General features: G+C 39.8%; 1 protein-coding gene across 2 annotated transcripts in view; it reads left to right on the top strand.

Annotated features, from left to right (window-relative positions):
* Nucleotides 1-25,466, top strand: part of LOC118223676 (kalirin-like) — a 150,451-nt gene that overhangs the window by 70,451 nt on the left and 54,534 nt on the right. For both annotated transcript variants that reach the window (XM_035410526.1, XM_035410527.1), the window contains exons 12-31: nucleotides 2,832-3,001; nucleotides 4,398-4,572; nucleotides 5,457-5,652; nucleotides 6,806-6,972; nucleotides 9,844-9,963; nucleotides 13,042-13,260; nucleotides 13,865-14,014; nucleotides 14,984-15,098; nucleotides 16,238-16,353; nucleotides 16,967-17,089; nucleotides 17,335-17,517; nucleotides 18,785-18,903; nucleotides 19,271-19,337; nucleotides 19,593-19,702; nucleotides 19,988-20,057; nucleotides 20,324-20,413; nucleotides 20,736-20,828; nucleotides 21,834-21,945; nucleotides 22,107-22,297; nucleotides 23,538-23,639. In XM_035410526.1, coding sequence (XP_035266417.1) covers nucleotides 2,832-3,001; nucleotides 4,398-4,572; nucleotides 5,457-5,652; nucleotides 6,806-6,972; nucleotides 9,844-9,963; nucleotides 13,042-13,260; nucleotides 13,865-14,014; nucleotides 14,984-15,098; nucleotides 16,238-16,353; nucleotides 16,967-17,089; nucleotides 17,335-17,517; nucleotides 18,785-18,903; nucleotides 19,271-19,337; nucleotides 19,593-19,702; nucleotides 19,988-20,057; nucleotides 20,324-20,413; nucleotides 20,736-20,828; nucleotides 21,834-21,945; nucleotides 22,107-22,297; nucleotides 23,538-23,639 — 2,688 coding nt within the window. The remainder of the gene's footprint in view (nucleotides 1-2,831; nucleotides 3,002-4,397; nucleotides 4,573-5,456; nucleotides 5,653-6,805; nucleotides 6,973-9,843; nucleotides 9,964-13,041; nucleotides 13,261-13,864; nucleotides 14,015-14,983; nucleotides 15,099-16,237; nucleotides 16,354-16,966; nucleotides 17,090-17,334; nucleotides 17,518-18,784; nucleotides 18,904-19,270; nucleotides 19,338-19,592; nucleotides 19,703-19,987; nucleotides 20,058-20,323; nucleotides 20,414-20,735; nucleotides 20,829-21,833; nucleotides 21,946-22,106; nucleotides 22,298-23,537; nucleotides 23,640-25,466) is intronic.

Here is a 25,466-nt window from a genome sequence, read left to right as displayed (position 1 = left end):
GATTAATACTTATGGAACAGGATAGTGGATGAGAAATATATGGATCAATCAAGTTTTCATTGAAGGAATGCCTTTAGCAGCATATGATCATTGGTGCCTTATGATACAACTACTTCACAGTTATCAGCTACCAGGTATGCCCAGTGGGAGCTGGGCATGTATTATAAAATTACATATGGGAAGATCAGCCTGTTTTAAATTGTAATAGAATGCAATCTGCTTGATAAAAGCTCACGGCTGTGAGCCTTCACAAACAGTATATTCTGGAATTCATGCTGGAGTCATGGAATCCCAGAAATTGATGTGCAACTGATGCGATCGATGGAACACAAAAGGTTAAAAACTAAACTTTTTACAATCTTTTACAGAAATTTTTACAATTTTCATTGGGCAACCAACTGTTCACCAGTGTGCACATCTGGCAAACAATCATCAAATGCCAAAATATAATGTGATTAAAAATGGGTCCACATTCCCTCCCAAAAAGCAGACACTATGCTCTAGAGAACATTGTGTGAATTACACCCTTTTCGTTGATATTGTGTGGGCATCCTTTTAAGGAAAAAAATTGTTAGCATGGGAAATTGATAACACACGTGCATATACTGTATTTAAACCTTAGATGAAGATTAGTAGCTGCACAATCCCCATGCTAACCAGACCTTCGCAGTACCTTTAGGTGTTCATGAAACTGTTGAAACCATTTCATTTGGTTTAGATTTTGTCCTTTTATATTCAGGTGGTAGGTCTTGCACTTTCTGAAATTTAAAACTTAAAAAGTTTAAAACTAGAGAGTGTTAAATATACATTTGGATGAATTTGAGGATTTCAGGTTTAATTGAGATGCATACAGTTCACGTGTGAATTGACAGGTTTCAAACAGAAATTAATCATAAATGTGATGTCCACAGCTGCTCCGCACAGAGAAAGAAGAATAATGGCCACTTATTTGTTGTAGCACCATTGAATCAATTATGAGGCACAACGTACAGTAGCTTTTCTGGCCTGATCTTTAGCCCGAGGAAGATTGTTTGAGATCATATTGACTGATGACTTTGAGGGCCCCATTTTCACAGTCAAGCACAATTGTAAAACTTGCATTGATTCAGGACCATGGAAATATAAGGCATACCTCAATCAGATAAGCTTTTTTACCCTATTAATTTTTCAATGAGTTAATGCACAATTATGGTGATATATTGGGCTCTAATACAAAAATATCTAGATATTATCAAAATTATAGAAAGGGGCAAATCTTATCACTTTTAACTAAAGAACACAAGTTGGGAAAATAAAGTGTCTGTAATAAAGGGGGAAAGAGTGACCTGTAGTGAAATGCAAGATGCTTTCAAAAAATCCATATATGCAAAGTAAGACATTTACTCTTTATATTATTACAAGACCAGTGCAGTTTTAACATGTAGTCTTAAGGTACCTGATACAGTTATAAACACATAAAACAGAGCTGAGGAAACTCATTTTGACAATTGCTGAATTATCTGCAAGGAGGGTGGGTCAGAATGTGTCTGAAGAAGACCTGGAACGGTTGAAATACATTTTCTGCAACCTGTTTTGATCACAGTTAAACTGGGCAAAGAAATATTCCTTTTGCACCTGACAAAAATAAATTTCACTACATCGCAGGCACATTTGCTCTGCAGTTGTCACCAAATTAGGGCCCTGAGTCTACTGTTAAATTATTTAATATTCAAAGCTCTCTAAGATAGGTTCTCATAGGTTCAGTATGTTGGAACAGACATTCCCCTTTTTCTGTTATGGAACAATTCTCTACAAGGCCTATTGATGAATATATGACTCGTAAAAACTGAGAGCACTATTGTGTGAAGTAAGTTTGCTTGAAGTAATAATGATGAAATGTTATTCAAGTGCACCATTGTGAAATTGAAGAGAGAACTGTTCTGTTGTGTGTGTTCATTTTATCTTATGGATGGTGTGGAAAGCATATTATACAACAGTTAGTTCCAAATGAACATTGTGATTGGCCGAGATGCATTCCATGAGTGGTGATATAGAGTATAACAGCTCTCGGACCTCATCACTGGCCAGGATCATTCCGTATTGTTTTACATTAGATTGCTACATCACCTGTTTCTGAAAAAGGTTACTTTGTTTGCTTGATACATTTCTATAGAAAGCCAACGGTAACAAAATGTCTTAAAAAATACATCTCATTACTCAGTTATTTTTGACCTGTTGACATGGCAAAAATTGCTGTGTAAACAGGGGAAAACAGCACACCTTTAGACCTGTCAACATGTCAATTTTTGATGCATTAAATTTGATGTGTTGACATGCTCATTTTTGACATGTTAAAAAATGACATGTTGTGGTGATTAAGACGTATGGAAAGCCAAGCATAGCTTACGTTAAGGGGCATATCACAATCTCGTGAATATAACAGAACATGTCAACGTGGCTCCAGAAGCTTACATTAAGGGGTATGTCACAATCTCATGAATACAACAGAACCCATCCACACTATTAGGAAATGTCGTAGTGATGACACATGCCTTGATGCAATATACTAATCTGCACACATTTCCTGCATTGCTGTTGCAGGCTGAGGCAAGCAATAATGCATTGTTGACACAGCAATCTAAGCCATGTCAACAGGTCATAAATAACCGTGATGAGACAAATTTTTAAAATATGTTTTGGCATTTATGGCTTTTCTGTACATTCCAACTTCAACAGTGAGATTCAGCGACCTGCCAAGGAACGTACGTGACTATCTCAGTCGCACATGTGCAATAATGTTCACTTAAGTAAGGTAACATTCAGTAAGAATGGTAATGTGCTCTTTTTTGCAGCTGTGGACCTGGATGGAAGATCTTCAGAAGGAGCTGATGGAGGAGGTGTGTTCAGACTCTGTGGATTCTGTGCAGGAGCTCATTAAACAGTTCCAGCAACAGCAGACCACCACTTTGGAGGCCACACTTAATGTCATCAAAGAGGGGGAGGACTTGATCCAGCAGCTGAGGTGATTCACATCTTTGTTTACACATATGTTATATCCAAACAGAAGTGACTCTCATTTCTCTGTACACAAGGAAGAAGGGTCTGCGTGATTTTGAGTATACTTCACTCATTGTTTTCCCAAAGCAGAATTAGCCTGTGACAATTATGTGATAGTCACACAGCAAAAATTCTCAGCGTCAAATGACTCTAACGGAGATGAAAAGACAGTATGTACTATTCGAGTTAAGAGTTGCTTTTACCCTGAACATTTTGCTGTCGACAGTTATTGCAGTGTGTTTATGCATGAGGATCATATGGCTTGCTAACTTGTCAGACCATTAATGCACAGTCATACCTCACCTTGTTGAATGACTGGCCCTTAAATCAATTACTTTTAATGCCATGGGTGTGTCTCTGCAAAGATGAATCACATTACATTTCTTTGTAACAGGATGAGATTATGATAGAGAACTCTCTTCCCTGTGTCTTTTCTTGCTATAAAAAGACAGCAGCAAGATCACACTGAATCCAGTGATGAATATCTTATGTGTTTTAGACTGCTATCAGTTTAAAGGCAAACTTATATTTCTCTCTGTCACTTCTGACAGTGGAATCCAGGCCTTTTGTGTTGGAGAAGTGTTCTCACTCTCAGCTAATGGAAGATGTTGTGCAGTCTTATTGCAGACATCAAAAGCAATCGTGCTTAATGTTGAATTTCTGAGAAGCGATGAGCCCTCACTGCAGAGCTGTGGTACACTGTGTTCAGCACATCTTCCTTGCTGAAAACAACACTTCAGTTTCAGTGTAAAAGCAGCTGTTTGAAGGAATCATTTTTATTTCTGAAGACTATTTTAGTCTGGTGCACATTTTATGATTTAACATTTTTTTCCTGAAGACCGTTTTTTAACTATTGCAGGTTACATACTGCCATTTTCTGAAGTCACTGAATTTTCCGGTACCACATTTGTTCTGTAACACTGGAAGGCACAATCCCATGAATCAATTTCCAGGGGGAAACTGTACTAACTGTGAGTTGCAGAGGTACAATGTAGAGTGTTACACCTATGCATAAAACAAAAATACAACCAGCTAGAGGTACTTCACCCTGATGTCTAGCCATGACTCAAACCAGTGTTCCTGCCCTGACTGTCACTGCACCTCCTCATTCTTGTCAAAATTCCTGAATGGGACTGTACACCACAAGTCCTATCTACGATCCCCACTGACTGAACACTAAAACTATTGAAAGACCTGACTGTGACCGCATGCCAAAGTTCTAATTGAAAGTCCTGACTGACTGTGCACCGCATCTCCGACGAAGCTTCGGTCTGCACACCATTGCTGCTTCGCCCTTTTTTTGGAGCCTGAAGTTTGCTAAGGATCTCACGTCTTGAGCATTTTGTGGTCCATTACTACAGGGACTCTGCGATGTCCAGTAACAAACTGCCACACAGCAGCTCAGTCACGCACATCGAGAGTGTACTCCAGCAGCTAGACGAAGCACAGGGGCAGATGGAAGAGCTGTTCCATGAGCGCAGGATCAAGCTGGACATCTTCCTGCAGCTCCGGATCTTTGAGCAGTACACCATGGAGGTGAGGAGGCCCACTCTTTGCATGGCTTAGAATTTATAGGCAAGATAAGAGCGCGTGCGAGTGTGTCTGCTTGCCTGTGTGCCTGTGTGTAATGGTCATTTTTAAAATTTGATGTTGGATATAAAAGGGGATGTGAGGATGAGCTATGTTAATGGAGCTGTGGCAAAAGACCCCGGTTACTGGCAGAATAAATCATCCAGTGAGATTCAGCACCTTGTCCAAGAGCATACATGACTAGCTCTGTCATACCTTACTCTGTGCAATAATGGTCACTTTTTTGTTTATTCATGTATTTTTTTTGAAAATGTGCTTTCATTTTATCTCATTAATAATGCATTTTCTGTCAGTAATAATGAGCACACTTATGAGTGAATCAGTCTCGTATTTGTGTCAGTTATGAAATATTATCAGTCATTTCATGTTATTATTGATGAAGAATTATCCAGTTCCCTCTTGATGAGTGTAGTATAGATAATTAAAATCTTATTTCCTGAAAAGTGAAAATAGGTCTCTTCAGGAATGTGCTACCCCTGTGTGCCACTTTAGTATTAGTTGTTATATTTCTTGTTATGGCTGGAAGGTAGCATTAAACATTAATAACCTTTTCCACAAATCTGTAATGTACTGTACTGTACAGATGTGATCACAGGGGTTGTGGCATATTTGTGGCCTCTGATGGATAGGGCCATCAGTCAAGGGCACCAGAATCATTTTGGAAGTGGGGGGGTCCAAACACTGTGAAAAATGGGGGCGGGGGCAACCGGGGTGAGGGGTGGAGGGTGCCTTACCAGCATCCCTGGCACCAGTTCACAAACGGGCTGTTTCTTGGCGTAGCGGATGTCTGGACCGCACAGCGAGCGTTACCTAAGTGTCGGTTGCCGCAGGTGACAGCGGAGCTGGACGCCTGGAATGAGGACCTGATGCGGCAGGCCAGCGATTATGGCACGGAGGACCTGGCGGTGGCGGAGCAGCGGCTCCAGCGGCACGCGGAGCGCAAGCTGGCCATGACCGGCATGACCTTCGAGGTCATCCAGCAAGGGCAGGACCTGCACCAGTACATCATGGAGGTGCAAGCATCAGGTGAGCCAGCCGGAGTATGACGGCACAGCTCTCCTCACACAGCAGCACACTGTTCTGTTATTGGCTCAGCTTCCCCACTGATTGACTCACATAGGCCATATGCCTGGACCAATGGGAAGAGATTGCATTTCAGACGAGTGGAACAGATGCCTCTGTTTGACCTTGCTGAATAAGAACTTGGCTGTGAGGAGAGTTTTGTGGGTACCTGGCCTTACATAACCAGTTGGAGAGAATAAAACAAAAATGGTAAAAGACACTTTTCCCCTGACTTACACAGTACCTGAGTATGACTCACAAGGGGATGTTACTTTCAGAGGGAACATTTAAGCTTCTAAATACCCCTCTCTCACTCAGTGGCGGGACCAGCACAGAACCTACAGCTGGCATTACTTTGGCAACGGTGGGGCCAGGATACTGTGATTGAATATGCAGCATGGACCATTGATTTTATTGAGCGAGTGACCATATATAATGTATCTGTTGCCCTTGCTTATAAATGAGCTTGTGAAGCAGTTTGTATAGCAAGAACAAGCTTTTAGTAAAAAATAAATAAAAAAACCCATAACAAATACACTTAGTTATATTTGTCTGCATACAGCAAGATAAGGTAACTAAGGTAACTTGTAACACTCTTTCTGAGCCTCCCACATCTGTTGACTGTGCATTATATATATTGCAGCACCACCTATTGTACAAGAGGTGTAAGAGCCTGAATTTTCCTGAATGAGAAATACAGAAATACAGTCAGGTTCAGTTTGTTCCTTTACTGTATTTTTCCAAACATCTTAATTTACATAAGCAAAGATAATGCCTCTTCTTCACACCTTTCCAACAACATTCCTGACTGTTTGGTTTTTCTTCTAGTGCATTGTGTTTGTCTATGGTATATCCTGAAATGCTCTGGGTAAAGGGGCTGCAGTCTCAATCTCAATGTACTGTGTAGGGACTATATAATAAATCCATACTCTACTTCTGTTGTAATGTAACATTTCCTGAATCTAGTTATTCTAGCATTGTGGTTTTATTCATGTTACAAGCAGAATCACATACAGGTTAAGCGTTGTACCTATTTTTTTTGCCACGTTGATCACGCAATGTCTTGACTGTTTCTGTGTGGGTGTGCTTTCATGCTGGATACATGTTTTCATTTCAGGCATTGAGCTGACGGGGGATAAGGAGGTGGATCTGGCCGCTCAGGTGCAGGAACTGCTGGAGTTCCTTCACGAAAAGCAGCATGAGCTGGACCTGAGCGCAGAGCAGACACAGAAACACCTGGAGCAGAGCCTGCAGCTGCGCCACCTGCAGGCCGAGGTCAAACAGGTACTGAACAACCACCTCTCACCCACAACTGCGCCACCTGCAGGCCAAGGTCAATCAGATACTGCACACCCACCTCTCACCCACAACTGTGCTACCTGCAGGCCAAGGTCAAACATGTACTGTACACTCACCTCTCACTCACAACTGCGCCACCTGCAGGCCAAGGTCAGACAGGTACTGCACACCCACCTCTCACCCACAACAGCACCACCTGCAGGCTGAGGTCAAACAGGTACTGCACTCTCACCTCTGACTCACAACTGTGCCAACTGCAGGCCAAGGTCAAACAGGTACTGCACACCCACCTCTCACTCACAACTGTGCCACCTACAGGCCGAGGTCAAACAGGTACTGTACACTCACAACTATGGCACCTAGCTGGTGCATCTCCTGTCAGTGTAACTCTTAGTTTTTTTTAACCTGTTATGTTAATTTGTCTCTGTTTAGTTTCATCTCTCTGGTTAGTTTTATTTCCTGTTAGTGTGCATCTAGTTAGTTTTCCTCCTGTTAGTGTGCATCTAGTTCGTTTTCCTCCTGTTAGTATGCATCTAGTTAGTTTTTCTCCCGTTAGTGTGCATCTGGTTAGTTTTATTTCCTGTTAGTGTGGATCTGGTAAGTTTTCCTCCTGTTAGTGTGTATCTAGTTAGTTTTTCTCCTGTTAGTGTGCATCTGGTTTGGTTTATTTCCTGTTAGTGTGCATCTAGTCAGTTTCCCTCCTATTAGTATGCATTTGGTTAGTTTTCCTCTCCTGTTAGTGTGCATGGGATTTGTTTCCCCATCTATTGTTGTGCATCTGGTTAGTTTTCAATCCTCTTAGTGTGCCTCTGGCTTATGGATCTTTTATTGCCAATGCAGTAATTTTGAACATCTGTCCTCGTTTGTTTCTGCGTATCATCAGCTTACAGTTGAGAAACATTTGCTGAAATTCTTGTAAAATACAAAAATCACGTGTTAATTTTTGGGATGTTTTCATCAAGAGGAAATGCAGCTTCATTTGTGGGTTCAAACACAGATGTTTGGTAATACCCATGACATAAACTCTTGAAGCCCTGTGACTATAATGTGATTCACTTAAAACTAGATTAAGTCAACAGACCAGTCTGCCTCAGGTTTTGTGTGGAAAGCAATGGGATTGTAATAAAAAAAAGATATAATTTGTCAAACATGCACATACCAGAATTGTTATCTACATACTGTGCATACTAGTGATGTTATGAAGACATTACTATTGTACATTTTCTAGATTGTCATGTAGATTAAATACTACGTCTTAATTGTTTGATTCTCTCTGGAATATTTAAATTTTAAAGTGTAAAACAATGTTGAGCATTGTCTTCTCTGTTTTGTGATTCAGTCAGTAGCATGTAATGATTACGATTGAAAAAAATACTAATGCAATGATACGCATTAAGATATTTGTGACGTGTATGGGTTTTTTTCATTGAAGCATAGAAGTTTACATCCAAAAATGACATTTCTGATCTGAAAGGGGAGTGTGTTTTCAGTTCACATCCTGTTCTCCCTCCCTGTTCTCTACATCGTGGATCCAAACTGTGGCAGACATACAGTTTCAATAAAACATATGACACTCCATCCCTTCCACAAGATTGGGAATATAGAACAACCTCCTACTGTTGAAGTCAGGAGCTAAAACAAAGATGAATAATTCCTCATAATCTCATGATGCTGTGAATGATTCCCCATGGTAAACATGGTAAATATAAATGAAATGAAATTACATTTATAAAGATTTCATTAATAATGGAAGATAATTTATGTATCTTTCCCTATTTATTTCTGGAGCAATTGGTTCCTGCAGTTATATGTAAAATCAATCTGTACTGTGTGTTAGTTTCTGTGGTTATATGTGAAAGTGTGTTGTTCTGTGAGTCCTAAGGTTGAATGTGAACAAGCTCTGAATGTTTTCCCTCATTCTTTTTTATAAGGTTGTCACTTCATGTTTATTCAGCATTTTCAGAAATTACATGCTTGTTACTAGCAGCAATCGCAAGTCAGCTGTTTAATTTTATCAAGGGAGGAATAGCAGGATGCTGCTAAGTATTTCCCTAAGCAATGTTGGCTGATCCTTCTTCTGTTAAATTTAATGTGTTTCAGAGCTCGCTGCCATTATTCAGAATTCATTCATTTTGGGCGGAGCAGAGAGCCACTGTCACCACTTACTTAAAAAAATGAAAAGGATTATTGTGAAGATAAGCTTTTTTGAAGCATATGCTTGCAGGTCATTAGCACCCTCCATTAAACGTACTTCATATTCGTCAATTTATCTGAAGTCCTGAATCAGAATGAGGACGATCTCCAACAGCCTCATCGCACACCAGCGCCCCCACTGGTCGGTCTGGCAGCTGCAGGTGCTCCTGTTGAGCTGCTCATGTGATGTGTTTTTCCAGTTCATACCTGTGTGAGCTGAACTTCTGGACCGCACTGTGATAAGAAGTGGTGGCTGACATTACATGCAGACAGAAGACCTACCTCTTCAGATTGAATATTGGCTTCATTAACCCAGACCCTATGTCTCAAATTCACTTGTGCCATAATTTATCGCATTGTATAACACTTGATAACTGGCTATGATTAATACGATAGCTGAATTTGCTTGCAGTAGTTTTGTGGTTGTACTGTTACAGGTTTACTTACTAGTACTTTTTGTAATTACTTGCTAACATATTATGTGCACTAATGTACTTGATGAGATTGGCTACTTTGGACTTGGAGATGTTTTACTGTGAACTATATCACATGACAGGATTCAACTCTTGGAAAACATTGTGATGGCCAATGATGTGTGATGTCACAGAGAGATTCTTATGAATTAGTTGGGATGTTTTTGAATGTGAATGGTGACGTACCCAGGTCCTGGCATGGATCCGGAATGGGGAGTCGATGCTCAACGCCAGCGTGGTGAATGCCAGTTCCTTGTCGGAGGCGGAGCAACTGCAGAGGGAGCACGAGCAGTTCCAGCTGGCCATCGAGGTGAGCAGCCAAACAGGGCTGACGAGGCCAATTGCTTCAGCATGCATATACACGTAATGGGGCTTAGCAGGGGGAACAGCAGGTACAATGTAAACTTACAACTGGGAGCAAAGAGAATCTGTTTTGCCAACATACCAAGTACACAGAATAATCTGTTATTTAGAATGGAGGTTTTTGGCGCTCTGTCACAGCAGTGCATTATTTCCATTAATCTCCAAGAAAACCTCCGGGAACGTGTGTTCTGCATGGCACTCATCAGCCCCATGGAATGTATTCCTGAACACAAGATCTTTTAACAACCTGCTTTAAGAACCGTGGTGGCAGTGTAGAATAATGGGTAAGGAACTGGTATCGTAATGACCACAGGTTCGATTCCTGGATAGAACACTGCCGTCGTACTTTTGAACAGGGTACTTCAGTGTATATCCAGCCGTATAAATTGATGTAAAAATGTTGAGTAAATCGCTGTGGATACATGTGTTTGCAGAATCCTGGGAACCAGCTCATTTGATTTTATTGCATGAAACAGAAATGAACAAAAGAGAACCATTTCCTTCCACCCAGAACTAAACAATTAAACAATTACAATTTTTTTGATATTTTTTATAATACTTAAATATTGTTGTTTCCAAGTGGGGTAATATTATTATTTATCATTTATTAAAAAATTCCTTTGAAATAATGTGTTCCATGTGTAATATGTTGCCTCTGGATTTGTTTACAAATTAAAGCAAAGTGTTATAGCACAGAAAGCAAATATGTTCATGCACTCCTCAAAGAAAAAGCGAGTATGAATTTATGATTAGTCTCCAGGTATTTAACCAATGTATTTTTTTAACCTATATTTTAATTTGAATTGAACTGAAAAGCAAAGGCTTGAGTTTTGAGCTTTGTCAGGAAGGTCACTAAAATTCCTTCTTTCTCACTTAATAGAGTCCTGTTCTTCCTCATTCTTTATGTGAATGTGAAGACAGCCAGAATGGATTCAAACAGAACATTCATGCTGATATGGAAATGGTTAAGATTCCTCTGTGCAAGCTTTACAGGTTGTCTGGCCATTTTAAGAAAGGTTATGTCATAACATAGTATTCCGTGAGAAAGAACAAATGACACAGTAAATGGACTGATGAGCGTAAATCACGGTTATTCTCACCACGTGACTGGAGATGTGTGGACACAGGATTGATTATTGATTGTTATCTCCCATGATTTCTCCTCACACATATCTGAAATTCTGTCATTAATCACTAGAATTTAAACAGTACAGCCACTCTCTATGCACAGTCCCAGGAGATCAAATTAAAGTAGTATGTTATTAACTGTTAATTAATTATTTTTTCTCTTCTGTGCTACTTTGGTGTAGCCAATAAACAGATCTGGTAGTGTTATGATAGGTGAAGGATATTGGTCATTATGAAGACAGTGACTATGAGAGAAAACCTCAAAATTGTCGAGACATGTTGCTGTAGTGTCTAGAATATAATACAGTGACTTTAAATATTTTGAAAATGCTAAATATGGTCTCAGTGGAATTATCAACATACATACAATTCATAATGTAATCTTGTTGAGCACAACTCCTATGTTATTTATGACAGAAGCCCCTGGGTGCTTTAGTGAAAAAACTTTTGTTTTATAATTGAAGGATGACAATATTTTTCATGTGCAGATGTTGAGCATTACTTAAAAGTTAGGGGTGTAGTTAGGGCTGGGTGATAAATAGATTCAAATCAATTCATTCAAATCTATGTGTCTGAATCACAGAATTAATATTTTATGTTATAATGTGCACAAATGCAGTAGCTGATCCCACTCAGACTGTGCCTGCTGTACCTGCTAATCACCCATCACATTCCTGGATATCACGCCCATGAAATGTATTTCCAGTCAGCCAGATATGCTATCAAGATGGTGACAAGCAACGGTTCTTGTGAGGATGAGATAATTCCCAAAAAAGGCAGCACTGTCACTTCAGTGATATGGAAGTGGTCCCGTTTTGCGGGGTGTGACGTCAAGCACATCACTGTCCTGTGTTAAGTTGAAAGTCTATTGCAATTAAAAGTGCAGCACAAAAACATTATTCCAGCACCTGCTACAGAAAATCACAGTGAAATGTGAGCAATGTGTGACACTGCGAGATGCAGATGCTAGCTGCCCTCCCCCTCCAAAAAATGCCTGCTAAGAGGCAATGTAAGTTACTGTGTCATGGAATTACAGATTCTGTGACATTCCATACACAGACTACACAGTTGAAAAAAAAGGGTGGGTTCATAAAGAGGACAAGAGAAGAACAATTGATCCAAATTGATGTGAGCTGTCGAGCATCAAATATTTTGTGGAAGTAGCACTGCCCCGTTTTACATCACTGCGGGCGAAAGAACATTGTACATCGAACATTAACATGCCACAGGGCATGCCTCAAGCCAGAGGCAATAGACAGGCTTGTGTTTCTTGCGAAAGCCCTGTAAGAGAAAACGAAAGGAACATTGTTTTGTTTGACAGCAATTTTCTTATTTTGCTGTTTGTTTTTTCAGGGATAGCCTACTAGATGCAATTTTTCTATTTTCTATTTAAATAATGTATACACACTGATAATATCTTTGCAAGTGGTGCCTGTTTGTTTGTTATTCTTGCACAATTGTCATTGCACATGTAGCCCTAGTTGATACAGAACACAAGTCTTGTTATTAATTTATTAATTTTATTTTATTCTTAATAAGAAAATATTTATTTAAATTATGCCTTGATATTTTTTAGTTTGTCTGGAGAAAAACATTAAGAATTGAGAAAAAAATAGTGAATTGTCCATAAGAAATGTTATTTTTAGGCCATATTGCCAGCCCTACTTGTAGTCAAACAAAATACAGTAGTTTCATATGCAATTAAGTAATCTTCTTGCACATGATGTACAGTAACTGTGTGCAGTGATCTGCGCATGACCTAAAAAGAAGCATCCATAGGCCTCGTTTGTTAAGACTTGGTGAATTAATTGCAGCAATTGATTGAAGGGGGAAACCCTGAGGTGTGTAAAGGATGGACATCACTAACTACGTACTATGTCCCACCCTTATCCACCAGTCACTGTTCCACGCCAACTCCCTGCAGAAGACGCACCAGAGCGCGCTGCAGGTGCAGCAGAAAGCGGAGGCCATGCTGCAGGCGGGCCACTACGACCCCGACGCCATACGCGGCTGCGCGGAGAAAGTGGCGCTGCACTGGCAGCAGCTCATGCTGAAGATGGAGGACCGCCTCAAGCTGGTAAATGCCTCGGTGGCCTTCTACAAGACATCAGAGCAGGTGAGTCCCAGTGGTGTTTGCAGCGCCCCCTGGGGGAATTCTGTATTTGTACAGGAGTTCAACAACTGATTTTTTTACATTGAGCCTATACACACGTTATGATTTTATTCCTGGGTTAGGTCTTTGAAATACTGTTTTGGATTTTGCCACAATATTTGGTTAAATTTGTTTGCGCTAGCTGAAGTTATACACAGAGTTACACACACACTATTTTCTTGCACTAACTGCACACCTCATCGTGGTATCGCAGTTAGAAACTACAGATCCTCATGGAGTGATGTTTATTACAGTAGCTTTCATTGTTTGGTCTTGCCTTAACAGAAATGTCAATTACGCAAAACAGACTGAATGTTCATCATAACCAAGTGAATATGCCATGCGCTTGTGGATTACATTACAGAAATTAAAAAATGGTAGTGTGTACTGATGTTGTATTATTTCAGTCTTGGAACTGAATTGTATTGTCTCATGTATAATTGTATTAATATATTTTGTTCTGTCATAATAATAGCAATATGATGAAGCACATATCCAGAAGCACCACACTTTTCTGTACTGAAATACTACCGGTCACACAGTTGAAGTATACACTTCTTCCTTGCAGGTGTGCAGTGTGCTGGAGAGTCTGGAACAGGAGTACAGGAGGGATGAGGACTGGTGTGGGGGTCACGATAAGTTTGGGGCCTGCGCAGAGACAGACCACGTAATTCCGCTCATCAGCAAACACCTGGAGCAGAAGGAGGCCTTCCTGAAGGTGTGTCCTCAGAGTGCCCTTTAACGACCTTGGAGGACATACACTTGAAAATGTCTGAAAATATGTGCAATGAAAGTGCAGTGGCTTTAAACAGCTAGCTGAAGCTGAACACCTAAAGCACGCAGAGACATCTTCCCTCAGACTGACTCTCTCTGACCACCTAATCACCCCCTTTACATTCCTTACATGACTATGCAAACTGAGAAATGGCATCACATTCAACCTTTCCACTTAATTAAAATGTTACCAACTCATCTCAGGAATTTTTGACGCAGTACATTGACGCAGTCCAAGTGCACTATGGCCTTGTGGGAAGCAGTAGACTTGTGCTGTAGTTTTATTTAGCACGTGTAGTCCAGGGAATCACTGATGTGACCTGCAGTTGCAGTGTTGTCTTACATTACATTTTCCCTCTGCTCCGCAGCCTTGGCCTACATCAGCACAACCCGAACTCTCAATTTAAAACAGCAACAGCACAACAGACTGATTCCAGCACTGGTTTCTATACATTAATAGTGCTATACAGCACATTAATGCAGAGTGTGGTCAGGCAATTCACATGGTTATTCTCACAAAAAATGAGACAAAATTGCTGAGAAAATCCAGCATATCTAAGATAGCCTCAGGCAGTGAAGCCAGTTTTCGTCAGACATCATTTGCAATGACAGCGTCCAAATATTAGCAGTGTAGTGCAGTTCAAGTGATGTGTGTAATCTGGTGTATCGTGTAACATAAGTGGTCTGTTCTGTTTGATACATCACAACCAGTCATTATGACCAGTGCGATTGTTTGCAGATGTGAAGTGAGAGGTTTTATGGGATATGTGCAGTACATGGATGCTGTGTAGGGTCTAGGATCAGGCCCCAGTTAGAATCTGTACTTACCCACAATTCCCCAGGGTGTTGCCAGTTGCTCATTTCTCTGTTGTCCCTGTGGCTCTGTGTTACATTGGGTATCTATTTGTGGCAGGCCTGCACCCTTGCCAGGAGGAACGCGGAGGTCTTTCTCAAGTACATCCACCGAAACAACGTAAGCATGGCTGGAGCCGCAGGCCACACCCGCGGACCGGAGCAGCAAGTCAAAGGTCAGGACTCCTGACTCCATCAGGATTGGGGTTCCACCATGCTAATTCTCCCATTGAGCTCAGTACGAAAATTAGCATGGAGAAAACCCCACTGTGTATTTACCCATTAATAACATGAAACATGACAGGATGGTGATGGTTTAGGGCTGCTTTTATGGTTTATGGCCTGAAAATTGAGTCCGTCATGAGTCCACCACGTACTCCACCCTTTACCAGAGTGTTGTGGAACAGGATATGGTGCACAACTGAAATACTGTTGAGATGCATTGAAACGGCCTGAAGGAGGCACATACGTGTACGTAACTATGTTAGAGTATGTACAGAGATGTGTGTGTAAGAATATGTATCGAGAGAGATGTGTTTATTTAAAGGTACCTTCACACATGGCACTAAAACTATAAATGATAATCACAACTATAACGATACACAATATAACATTGCGCAAGCGTACACGAACAATGAAATTGTTCCACAATGTTCCACAATAATTTTGTGAATGTTATTACTGGAAGATGGAGGATGACTATTTCACAGATTTTATGCTACTGTACCCACTTTCAAAAATAAACAAAAGGCACAGTTGGTAAATTTTGGTACATGAGTTGCTGTACAAGAGAGTGGAGTTGGGTGAGTCAAACACTGTGCTGAGAGACCCTTGAAGTCTATTCATACTTCGCATGAACCAATGGTAATTCAATCACATCCTGGCTCTCATACAGGATAATACATTTAAACAAGAGACGTGATTCAGGAAGCCCTCATGAACTTCTTCAATAAGTTTCTCATTCAAACTAAATGGCATACTGTAGCTGAGTAATGTGTGCGGGACGGTGGGATGTCAGTCATGGAAGGATCCTGTCAGTGAAAGATGCGATGCAGAGATTTTTCACTTTAGAACTCACTTTTGATTGTCTGAAGGTACTTTATCATTGTGCCTGCATGAAAATCGCTCTGTGCACCATCCAAATTTATAGTTATAGTTATCGTTCTGACTGCATTTATATTTATCACTCTAGTGTGACCATAATGTTTACTTGAGACAAATATATTGCTTATGTTGTTATTGTTATAGTTAGCATTCTCAGTGTGAAGGTACCTTAAGAATATCTGTGTGCACCTAATGTCCCTGCTGCTCTCAGCCATTCTCCAGGAGCTTCTGCAGAGGGAGAACAGAGTGCTACACTTCTGGACCATGAAGAAACGTCGGCTGGACCAGTGCCAGCAGTATGTGGTGTTTGAGCGCAATGCCAAGCAGGTGGGTCAGTTGTAGTATTGTAGCACAACAGGAAGGAGTTGTATCTCTCACAGTGATGAGAAAGTAGTGCTACAAAGGAAGTATTATTGTGGTGCCTGAGAATAATTGGCTTGGTGATACCAGGGTCCACATCCAGGAAAATGATCTTTGAATTAATGAGTGAAAGATAGAGATGTTCCACAGCTGGACAAATATTACAGTCTTTTTGTAAAAACAAGGTACAGTTATCTTTAATTCTGCTATCAGTATATTCACATTCATTTTCTTTCAAGAATTTGGTGTATTTATTGGATTTGGAGGATGGTTGCAGTTCTATTGTTACCACATGCTTCCACATTTAACCCAGCACTCTAGAGTGAGACATCACCTTCATGGGTGGTAAAGCACAACAACCGTCAACTTTCTCAGATCAAATACTGTTTCATGTACAGGCTAAACATGCCATTCTCACAACATCCAGGTCAAATCTCTGCTGGTGCTGAAATCGTCCATTTACTCAAGCAGAGGGGGATGCTGCTCACAGGTTCTGGCAGAGTTTCGATCCTTTCTTGGATGGGATGTAGCTTAATTAGGCACTTCCGCTTCCATTTTACTCTGTTGGCTCTTTCTTTAGGCCTTAGACTGGATCCAGGAAAGAGGAGAGTACTTCCTCTCCACACACACGTCCCCTGGGGAAACACAAGAGAGAACTCAGGAACTACTGAAGGAGTATGGAGAGTTCAGAGTTTCTGCTAAGGTAAGGACAGCAGTAACCTTCATGTGCTGCCATGCTGATTGTGGATCAAACCTAAATTTATGCTTGAGCTTAGTCCAGTTCTTTTTTGGAATGTGGGCCATGATCCCATCAGAAATGTAGTGAAACCCAAATGAAATATATGTACTAAGATAATTATGCGAGCAGGTTTGTTACTCACAGATTTAGTTGATGAGATATTGAACACGCTGAACACATGGACATCAAATCCATTTTGTGGCCTTCAGCAAACTCAGGAGAAGGTGAAGTTGCTCATCCAGCTGGCGGACAGCTTCGTGGAGAAGGGACACGTCCACGTAACCGAGCTGAAGAAGTGGGTGGCCACAGTGGACAAGCGCTACCGGGACTTCTCCCTTCGCATAGGGAAGTACCGTGCCAGCCTGGAACAGTCGTTGGGGATCAGCTCTGAGGTGAGCCACCTGCACCTCAATGGCTGGCTCTAGAACAGAACAGTAGTCCCTCTAGCAGGACAATAATCTTTACCTGATCAGTAGTCTCTCCAGCCAAATGATAGTCTCTCCATCTGAGCCATGTTTTGATTAGTGACATATATAGTCCAGAAATGGGGCCAGTTCAATTTCTACTTGGGCAACTCAGTCAATTCAGGAAAGTAACTGAAATTGAATGAATCGGCTGAAAATTGTAGTCGAACATTACTGACATGTGTAAGGAATTAATCTAAGTTCAGAATTTCAGAACATTTCACAAATTGACTGAATTTGAATAGAATTGACCCCAGTCCTGCTGTGTTATTTCAGCAGTGATTGTGTACCTTGCATTTCAGCTTGCCCAGGAGGACTACCCCACCCACTAACATATACAGTGAACCCACACCATACACACATCCACACTCATATGCCACTACAGCTTTCACTCATACACACATCCACACTAATATGCCACTACCGCTTTCACTTATTCACACATTCACATTAACATGTCGACGTATGATTTGTTTATCCCAAGACGTCCTAAGGAACTCAACTTCAGCTCAGATTTACTTCTAGAGATGCTGCAGGCACAGGAAATACTTTAGTTTTACTGCTGACAGAAAACAGGAAACACTTCAGTTTTACAACAGGAAATGCTTCAGTTTTAAGGGAAAGAGGAAGCTATGATGTTAAAAATGGTCATTTTCATGATAATCCTGAAGAAGATACTGTTGATGTTGATGGCGATGATGGTGGATGAGATGATAATGATGATTGTTATTGTTGTTTAGGATTGCAAGTGTATTCTTTTTATCCTGACATTTCAGAAGAATTAAGGCAGTTGTCGTGATTTACGATGAAGTGGGTCCATGTGGCCTTCCTCTTGAAAATGCTCATAAACAGTCTGCCCTACATTGCTGCTTGACCATGGCTGGACAAAAATAGCAGTCACCTTCCCTGCAGCCAGCTTCTGTCAGTACAGCATGCAAACAGGACCCCAATCCACTCTGTCTTCTTCTGCACCCAATTACAGTACAGCTCTGCAGGGTAGCATCTACAGGGTAGCATGCTACTGGCCTATCGGAGAAGCCAGCCTGCCCCCAAAGGATTAAAACACACATACGCACACACATGCTCACACAGAAAAAGACACGCGCACACACACACGCACACACACATGCACAAACGCATACGTATCCATACACAGAGCAGGAGAGTGTGTCACAAATAGCCTGTTTTTTTATAGGATAATAAAGACCTGGAGCTGGACATAATCCCAGCGAGCCTGACCGACCGTGAGGTGAAACTGCGCGACCCCAACCACGAGGTCAATGAGGAGAAGAGGAAGTCAGCCAGGAAGAAAGAGTGTGTTTAAGTCCTTTCTCATATAGCATACAACAGAGTTAAAATTATATTTTTGTTACATATCCCTACCACATTCCTATTGCTCATATTCTATAGGTTTAAGCTAACAGTGGTACAGTTTGAATGGAATACTGCAGTACAGTATATTATTGTTAACACATATGGATATAATTACATAAATAATGACCTCGAAAGTAATTTTGGACAAAAGTGTCTTCCAAATTAATACGTGTTTCTAAAATATAAGGGGATATTTTAAAGTGTAAATTTAATCATTTTAAAATATAAATGTAATATTTTTTCTTGGGTTAATATTATTCTTCACTTTGCAGAGTATTGACATTCTTATGTTCTTTTATGATTCAAGGTTTATAATGGCTGAACTCCTACAAACTGAAAAAGCCTATGTCAGGGACTTGCATGAATGTTTAGAGGTAAGTGTTTTTGCTTATTTTATATTTATTTTTATATATTTATATAATTATTTTATACTTAAACAGCAACGCACAAGAGTGTATAACTCAGAAAAGTACAACACAATGTTACTTGTGTATTGTACAGAGATATGAGGTATGGATGGTCTCCAGAAGGCTTGGGACCAACAATTAGCTATCACACAATGCACTCAGGTTAAGTCAGCGTTTTCTGGGATGGTTATTTATGTGTATTCCCTTAATGTGTACCTCTAGACCTACATGTGGGAGATGACCAGTGGGGTAGAAGAAGTTCCACCAGGAATCATTAACAAGGAGCATATCATCTTTGGAAATATTCAGGAAATCTATGATTTCCATAACAAGTAAGAATTTCAAACAGGTTTTTAGTTGTATAGTTGTTTCGGATAAACTCTTAAGAGCTTCTCAGTGTATTGGCTGTAAGGATAAAATAGTGTTAGATATTTAGAGGTACATAATAACCATTGGCAGACTTACAATGTTCATAGTTTACACAGTGAAATTTGGTAATCAATATTGTATATTGATTAGCTGCCTCTCTGGTGATTAGCCAATTATGAGATATTAATAAGCATGGCTCATAATAGATAATGTGTATAAGTGGTATTTAATTTAATTTGTTATTGCAGCATTTTCCTTAAAGAACTGGTGAATTATGAACAGTTACCAGAGGATGTGGGTCACTGTTTTGTCACATGGGTAAGGTCCTAATTTGCCGGCTCATAATGCCATTTCAACAATGAGCAATTCAAATGGTCATGCTGTCTAATAGTGTTTTACTGTGAAGTTTACAAGGAAACCTTAGAGACTGAAATCATTATGGAAGAAATTTGATACTAATACAATACAATTGTATTAAGATGTCTCTTAAAAAGTAAAGCACTAAAAAGTATCTCTGTCTGTAAATATAGAAGCATAATATGCCTATTCTCAAGTAATCTCGTGTCACTCTTTCTCTTTGCAAGGCGGATAAATTCCATATGTATGTGACATATTGTAAAAACAAGCCTGATTCCAGCCAGCTAATCTTGGAGCACGCTGGGAGTTTCTTTGATGTGAGTTTCAGTTAACCTGATCTTTCATTTTTATTATAATTGTAATCTCAGTTTGTATTGCTGTATTATTAAAATATTTTTTTAATGATTCCTGATAAAATGCATTGCAGCATTTTGCATCCCAATGATATGAGCTGCCTGTAGGTGGTGCCACAGAGTTCCTTTCATTCTGACCTGGACCTCTGTCAGTGCCAGTGCCTATTATATTCTCCATCATCTGAACTGGATTAAGCAGGACACGCTTAAGTGTACATTGCTGGTGGTGGAAACTCATTTTGCACATCGTTATAAATCTTAGTCACACCTTGCATTCTGTTCACAGGAAATTCAGCAAAGGCACAACCTGTCAAATTCCATCTCCTCCTACCTGATCAAGCCGGTACAAAGGATCACAAAGTATCAGCTCCTGCTTAAGGTACAGGACATCACAATAAGCTGGGAACTCTGAGATATGATGGTGATATGCACTCTCCATTTCTGTGTGTTGGCGTATTCTCACCGTTGGCTGTTTCTTTGTGGAGTCTTCCTCCATGCTCTGCAGTAGTCTTTGTTGCTGGCATATTTCAGAATGAGCTGTGTGACAGCACTTATTCAGGGAATGTTGTACAGAATGGCTTTCAGATGCAAATTTCCTGTCTGAAGGACGAATCAATGGCTAGGAATCAATACCCAGGTGCATTAGACATGCTAATGCTTATCAGTGAATTTCTAATGTTTTAATAAAGACTTCAGAACTGGAAAGTTGTGTTCGTATTTACTGCTGTGAGTCTTTTACTTTCAGACCTGATAAATATATTGCATTATATATAATAAATAATACATTTACAAATATATTTTATTCAGTGCATGTATTGTATATATCACTTCAAAACTGTAATGTATCATTAATGTTGATTATAGTATAGTGATTTGGGAAATCTTACATACCCAACTGTTTATATGTTATCCAGTGTAGAGGATATTTGCTAAAGAAATCAATCAATCATGCTTAGCAGTACTGTACTATAGCTGTGCTCCATGTGGGAATTGAACCTCCAGTCTTTTGGTTATGAGCCCTTTTCTTCCCTTGGCACACTGCTGACTGTACCCTTGCAGCACAACAGAATGTGTGACTGAACAAACATAATTAAGGAACAGCTGTAGGATTATTCGAGTTATTGAGCATAAGATCAGACATAAATAACTTGGATCAGTGTTCAAATGTCTGTTTGATCAAAACTGTTAAGTATTGGATTTATTCTTATCAGCATTCAGGAGGGAGATCTGAAGAACCGTAGTACAACCTCCATAGAATGGAATAATTAATATTGTCGATATTATTGATTTCCCTGCCTGAAAGTAAGAGTGAATTCCAATTCGTGCATATTCGTGGTAACCTTCCTGAGCTTACAGGGCGGTGGCTGCGCTTTTATTTGGACAGGAGCTCCTGGCATGCAGTGAGGAGGGGAAAGGTGAGCTTAAGGATGGGCTGGAGGTGATGCTGAGTGTCCCCAAGAGAGCCAATGATGCCATGCATGTCAGCATGCTGGAAGGTGAGGTGCATTAACATGCTGGAAGGGCTATGTATTTGAAATTGGAGATCTGACACACATCTGAAAGTGCATAAATGAGTTACAGGTTCAATTGTTGTTGAATTTGATAGTCACCCTGATAGTCTTGCACTTTACAATCCTCTACTGGCTTTGTCCCCTAGGATTTGATGAGACTCTTGAGGTCCATGGGGAACTCATTCTTCAAGACACTTTCCAAGTTTGGGACCCCAAGTCACTGATCCGCAAAGGCCGGGACCGCCACCTCTTCCTCTTTGAGATATCGCTGGTCTTTAGCAAGGAGATAAAAGACTCTGCAGGACGGACCAAATATGTCTACAAGACCAGGCTGTTGGTAGGCCAGGGTGTTCTGTTTTTCTGGGCGTGGCCTTCTGTTTCACTAGGTCCTTTTGTGGGAGGGGCCTTCCATGTCTCTGGGCAGGACGGGGCCTACAGGTTGCCCTTATTATTAAACTTTGTGCAGCATAACCATAAAACAATGGATGGCTTGAGAGAACTTTAATTTTCACTGTTATTCTGCTAGTATTCTACATATTTTGTAGTAATACACACTATTTAAAATTTAGTGAATAGTTTAAAATAGTGATGATAATACATGTTACATAAAGTAAACTAATGTAAATACTGGACAGTGAAAAAGGTGCTTTGTTAACCCGGCAGCCCAAGGAGATTGGTGATTGATTAGTTTGTCTTGTCTGTTATGGGTATGGATATGTGAAGCCCTACCTGCACTGCAGAAAGCATTGAGTGCTGATTAGCTCCTGGTGTGCTCCCAGCCAATGCCCCCTCCCCATTGCTCACCACAAGGACACACTGTTCTGTTCTCCAATCAGGGCACCTGAGGCATAGCTACATGTGGCATGCAAAATAACATCACATCACCACACATGCTTGCAAATGCATATGTATATATATATATATATATATATATATACTCACATATACTCACATAAAACTTTGGAGAAATCACTATAACATGAGTGAGAGTATTGAGTATATGAGGAAAAGAAATGTTGTTTTAATGTATTTGTTATCAAAGAATGCATACTTGACCGAGACCAGCTGCTTCACTCACATGAATGCTGTCTATAGGGACTCCACAGAAATTGAAACTGTAGATTGTGTTGCTCATGGTTTTTTTTTTTTTTTTGCAAAATAGGATGGATTACCCTGAATATTCTTTTTTTTTCAGAGGTATAAGGCATAACCCCTTCCCGAACCTGCTTGTGTGAATATATAATATTTAAACTTCAATTAATTTGATTTGTGGAAGGATTTTGTATGCTTTTGTATTTAAAAGGTGTTTTTTATTGTACAACATACTATTGAAACGTTTATTTAAAAACTCATAGAAAAATGTAAAAACTCACAGAAATCTTAGCATTACTTGGTTATATATCCAGTTGAAGAGATAAGGAGTTCTCGCAACAGCAAAATTTAATTTACCAAAATTATATTTTATATGCTACTGATATATTAATAGTGGAATAACTGTCACTGATATAAATTGTACAAGGACAATTTCTGTTGACATAAAGTTAATAAATGATATATGTGTGCTTATCTGCTGTTAGACATCAGAGCTGGGGGTGACAGAGCACATTGAAGGAGACCCTTGTAAATTTGCCTTGTGGGCAGGAAGGACCCCCTCATCCGACAACAAGACCGTCCTAAAGGTATGTTCCTTGCAGCGTGGAGCATTTCGAATGTGGCTTGACTGTGGATAGAGGCCTCTTGGAACAGAGTAGAGAGATGTGATTGGTTGATAGTATCACTGCACATCTTCCACAGAGAACCCAGTCTCTGCCATGTCCTGATACAGTTGGCCATTTTTTGACCTTGAGACTGAGCTCCCATACTATTTAATGTATTATTCTCAACAGTGTGAATAAGCAGTTGTAGAAGCAGTATCCATGTTGCAATTTCTCAGTTGGCACATGGCTTCATACTGTCTGTTGATGAGGCAGTCCTGTTGGGCCTTTATCACCTCTCTACCCTGGTTCAACTGGTTTGTGTACCAGGACCAGAAGTTAAGTTGTTATTTGGAGGCTTAAAAAATTGCCTGTTCAACAGAATTTCAGTGTCATGATTCAGGGCGAGCTAATTACATCTCCCCAACACAGCCCCAAAGGGACCGCTGAGTCTATGGGAAAACAAAAGTAACACTCTAGTGCTGATTTTTTAAATGTACTCCTACATCGTTCGACTTGTTTTGTGATAATAGACAAAGATACATGTAATCACTACTATTTCCAAGACCTTTCCATGCCTTTTTCACACAGCTTTGGAAAAAGGGAAACCAGACAGGTGAATTGCGATTCTGTTCAAATCATTTTTGCTTGGCACTGTATAAAAGGCATTGGTAATACTTTACAATAACTGACACTAACTTCACTAATGTAGTTGTTAATGTAGTTGTACATCATTAATTCATGTTAAAAACTACATTAGTTAATGCCAATTCATGTTGCGATTAAAAAACATGTATACATGTATAATGTATAAATAATCATGTAACTTATGCATTAGTTAATGTATTTGTTAACTGATAAATACATTTCATGATTAATTAATGTATTCGTACATCATTAATTGATGTTAACAGCTACATTAGTTAATGCCAATTCATGTGACCTTATTGTAAAGTGTTACCAAAGCATTTTCTTTAAAAAAAAAGTTCACCAAAACCATTTTCTTCTCATTCTTCCAAATTTTTGTTTTTCACTAAACAACCATGTCAGACCAAGTGTTTGGTGAATTGGATGCTGCTGTGCGCTCTGCTTCTGTCAGCTTCCCAGTGTGGAATGTAGAAGGATACCCCAGTCCCTAATAGCCACTTCATTTACTCACTACTTGCAGCTCAGGGATTCCCAAAGATTGTTCCCAATTACGAATGGAAGGTCCATTAACACTTATATGGATTATTTGACATATTTGAAAGCAAAGAATTAGAAACTATTTGAAACAATGTGGATGTGCAATTACTAGAGTATTTAATTTATGGATGTATTGCAAATTCTATCAGTACCTTTCAATTCCCATATGGGGTAATTTTTTTACTCCAGGGCATTTCTAAATGCTAAACACCTCATAGATCTGTGATGTCACTAACTCAGTCACTTGCTCACTCACAGTTAGCCAACCTATCTCTAGTGTCAGTTAAAGACATGGCAGGTGCAATGCATCGATGACAGTGTGTGTCTTTGTTAAAACATACAGATTTCATCAAAGCATTTGACCGTTTGATATTTCGTGCATTTTGCAAAAATATTGTTCTGGACATTATGGATCCTATTCCATTGTCACCTTTGTTTCTTACCTTGTTTATCTTCAATAAATGCATTACATCATCTAAAGTTTAATGTCTCCTACAACAATTGTACTCTGAACACTCACCAGTTACATCTATGTGATGATCTTTTTAAACTGTTAATTTAATTGTGTTTCATGGTTACTGCCCCTAGTTTTCTCCAGTAATTTTGTATTATTATTATTATTTATTG

The sequence above is a fragment of the Anguilla anguilla genome, chromosome 3 (genome assembly GCF_013347855.1).
Source record: "Anguilla anguilla isolate fAngAng1 chromosome 3, fAngAng1.pri, whole genome shotgun sequence".
In the NCBI taxonomy this organism is placed as follows: domain Eukaryota; kingdom Metazoa; phylum Chordata; class Actinopteri; order Anguilliformes; family Anguillidae; genus Anguilla; species Anguilla anguilla.
This window is presented reverse-complemented; position numbering and strand designations above follow the sequence as displayed.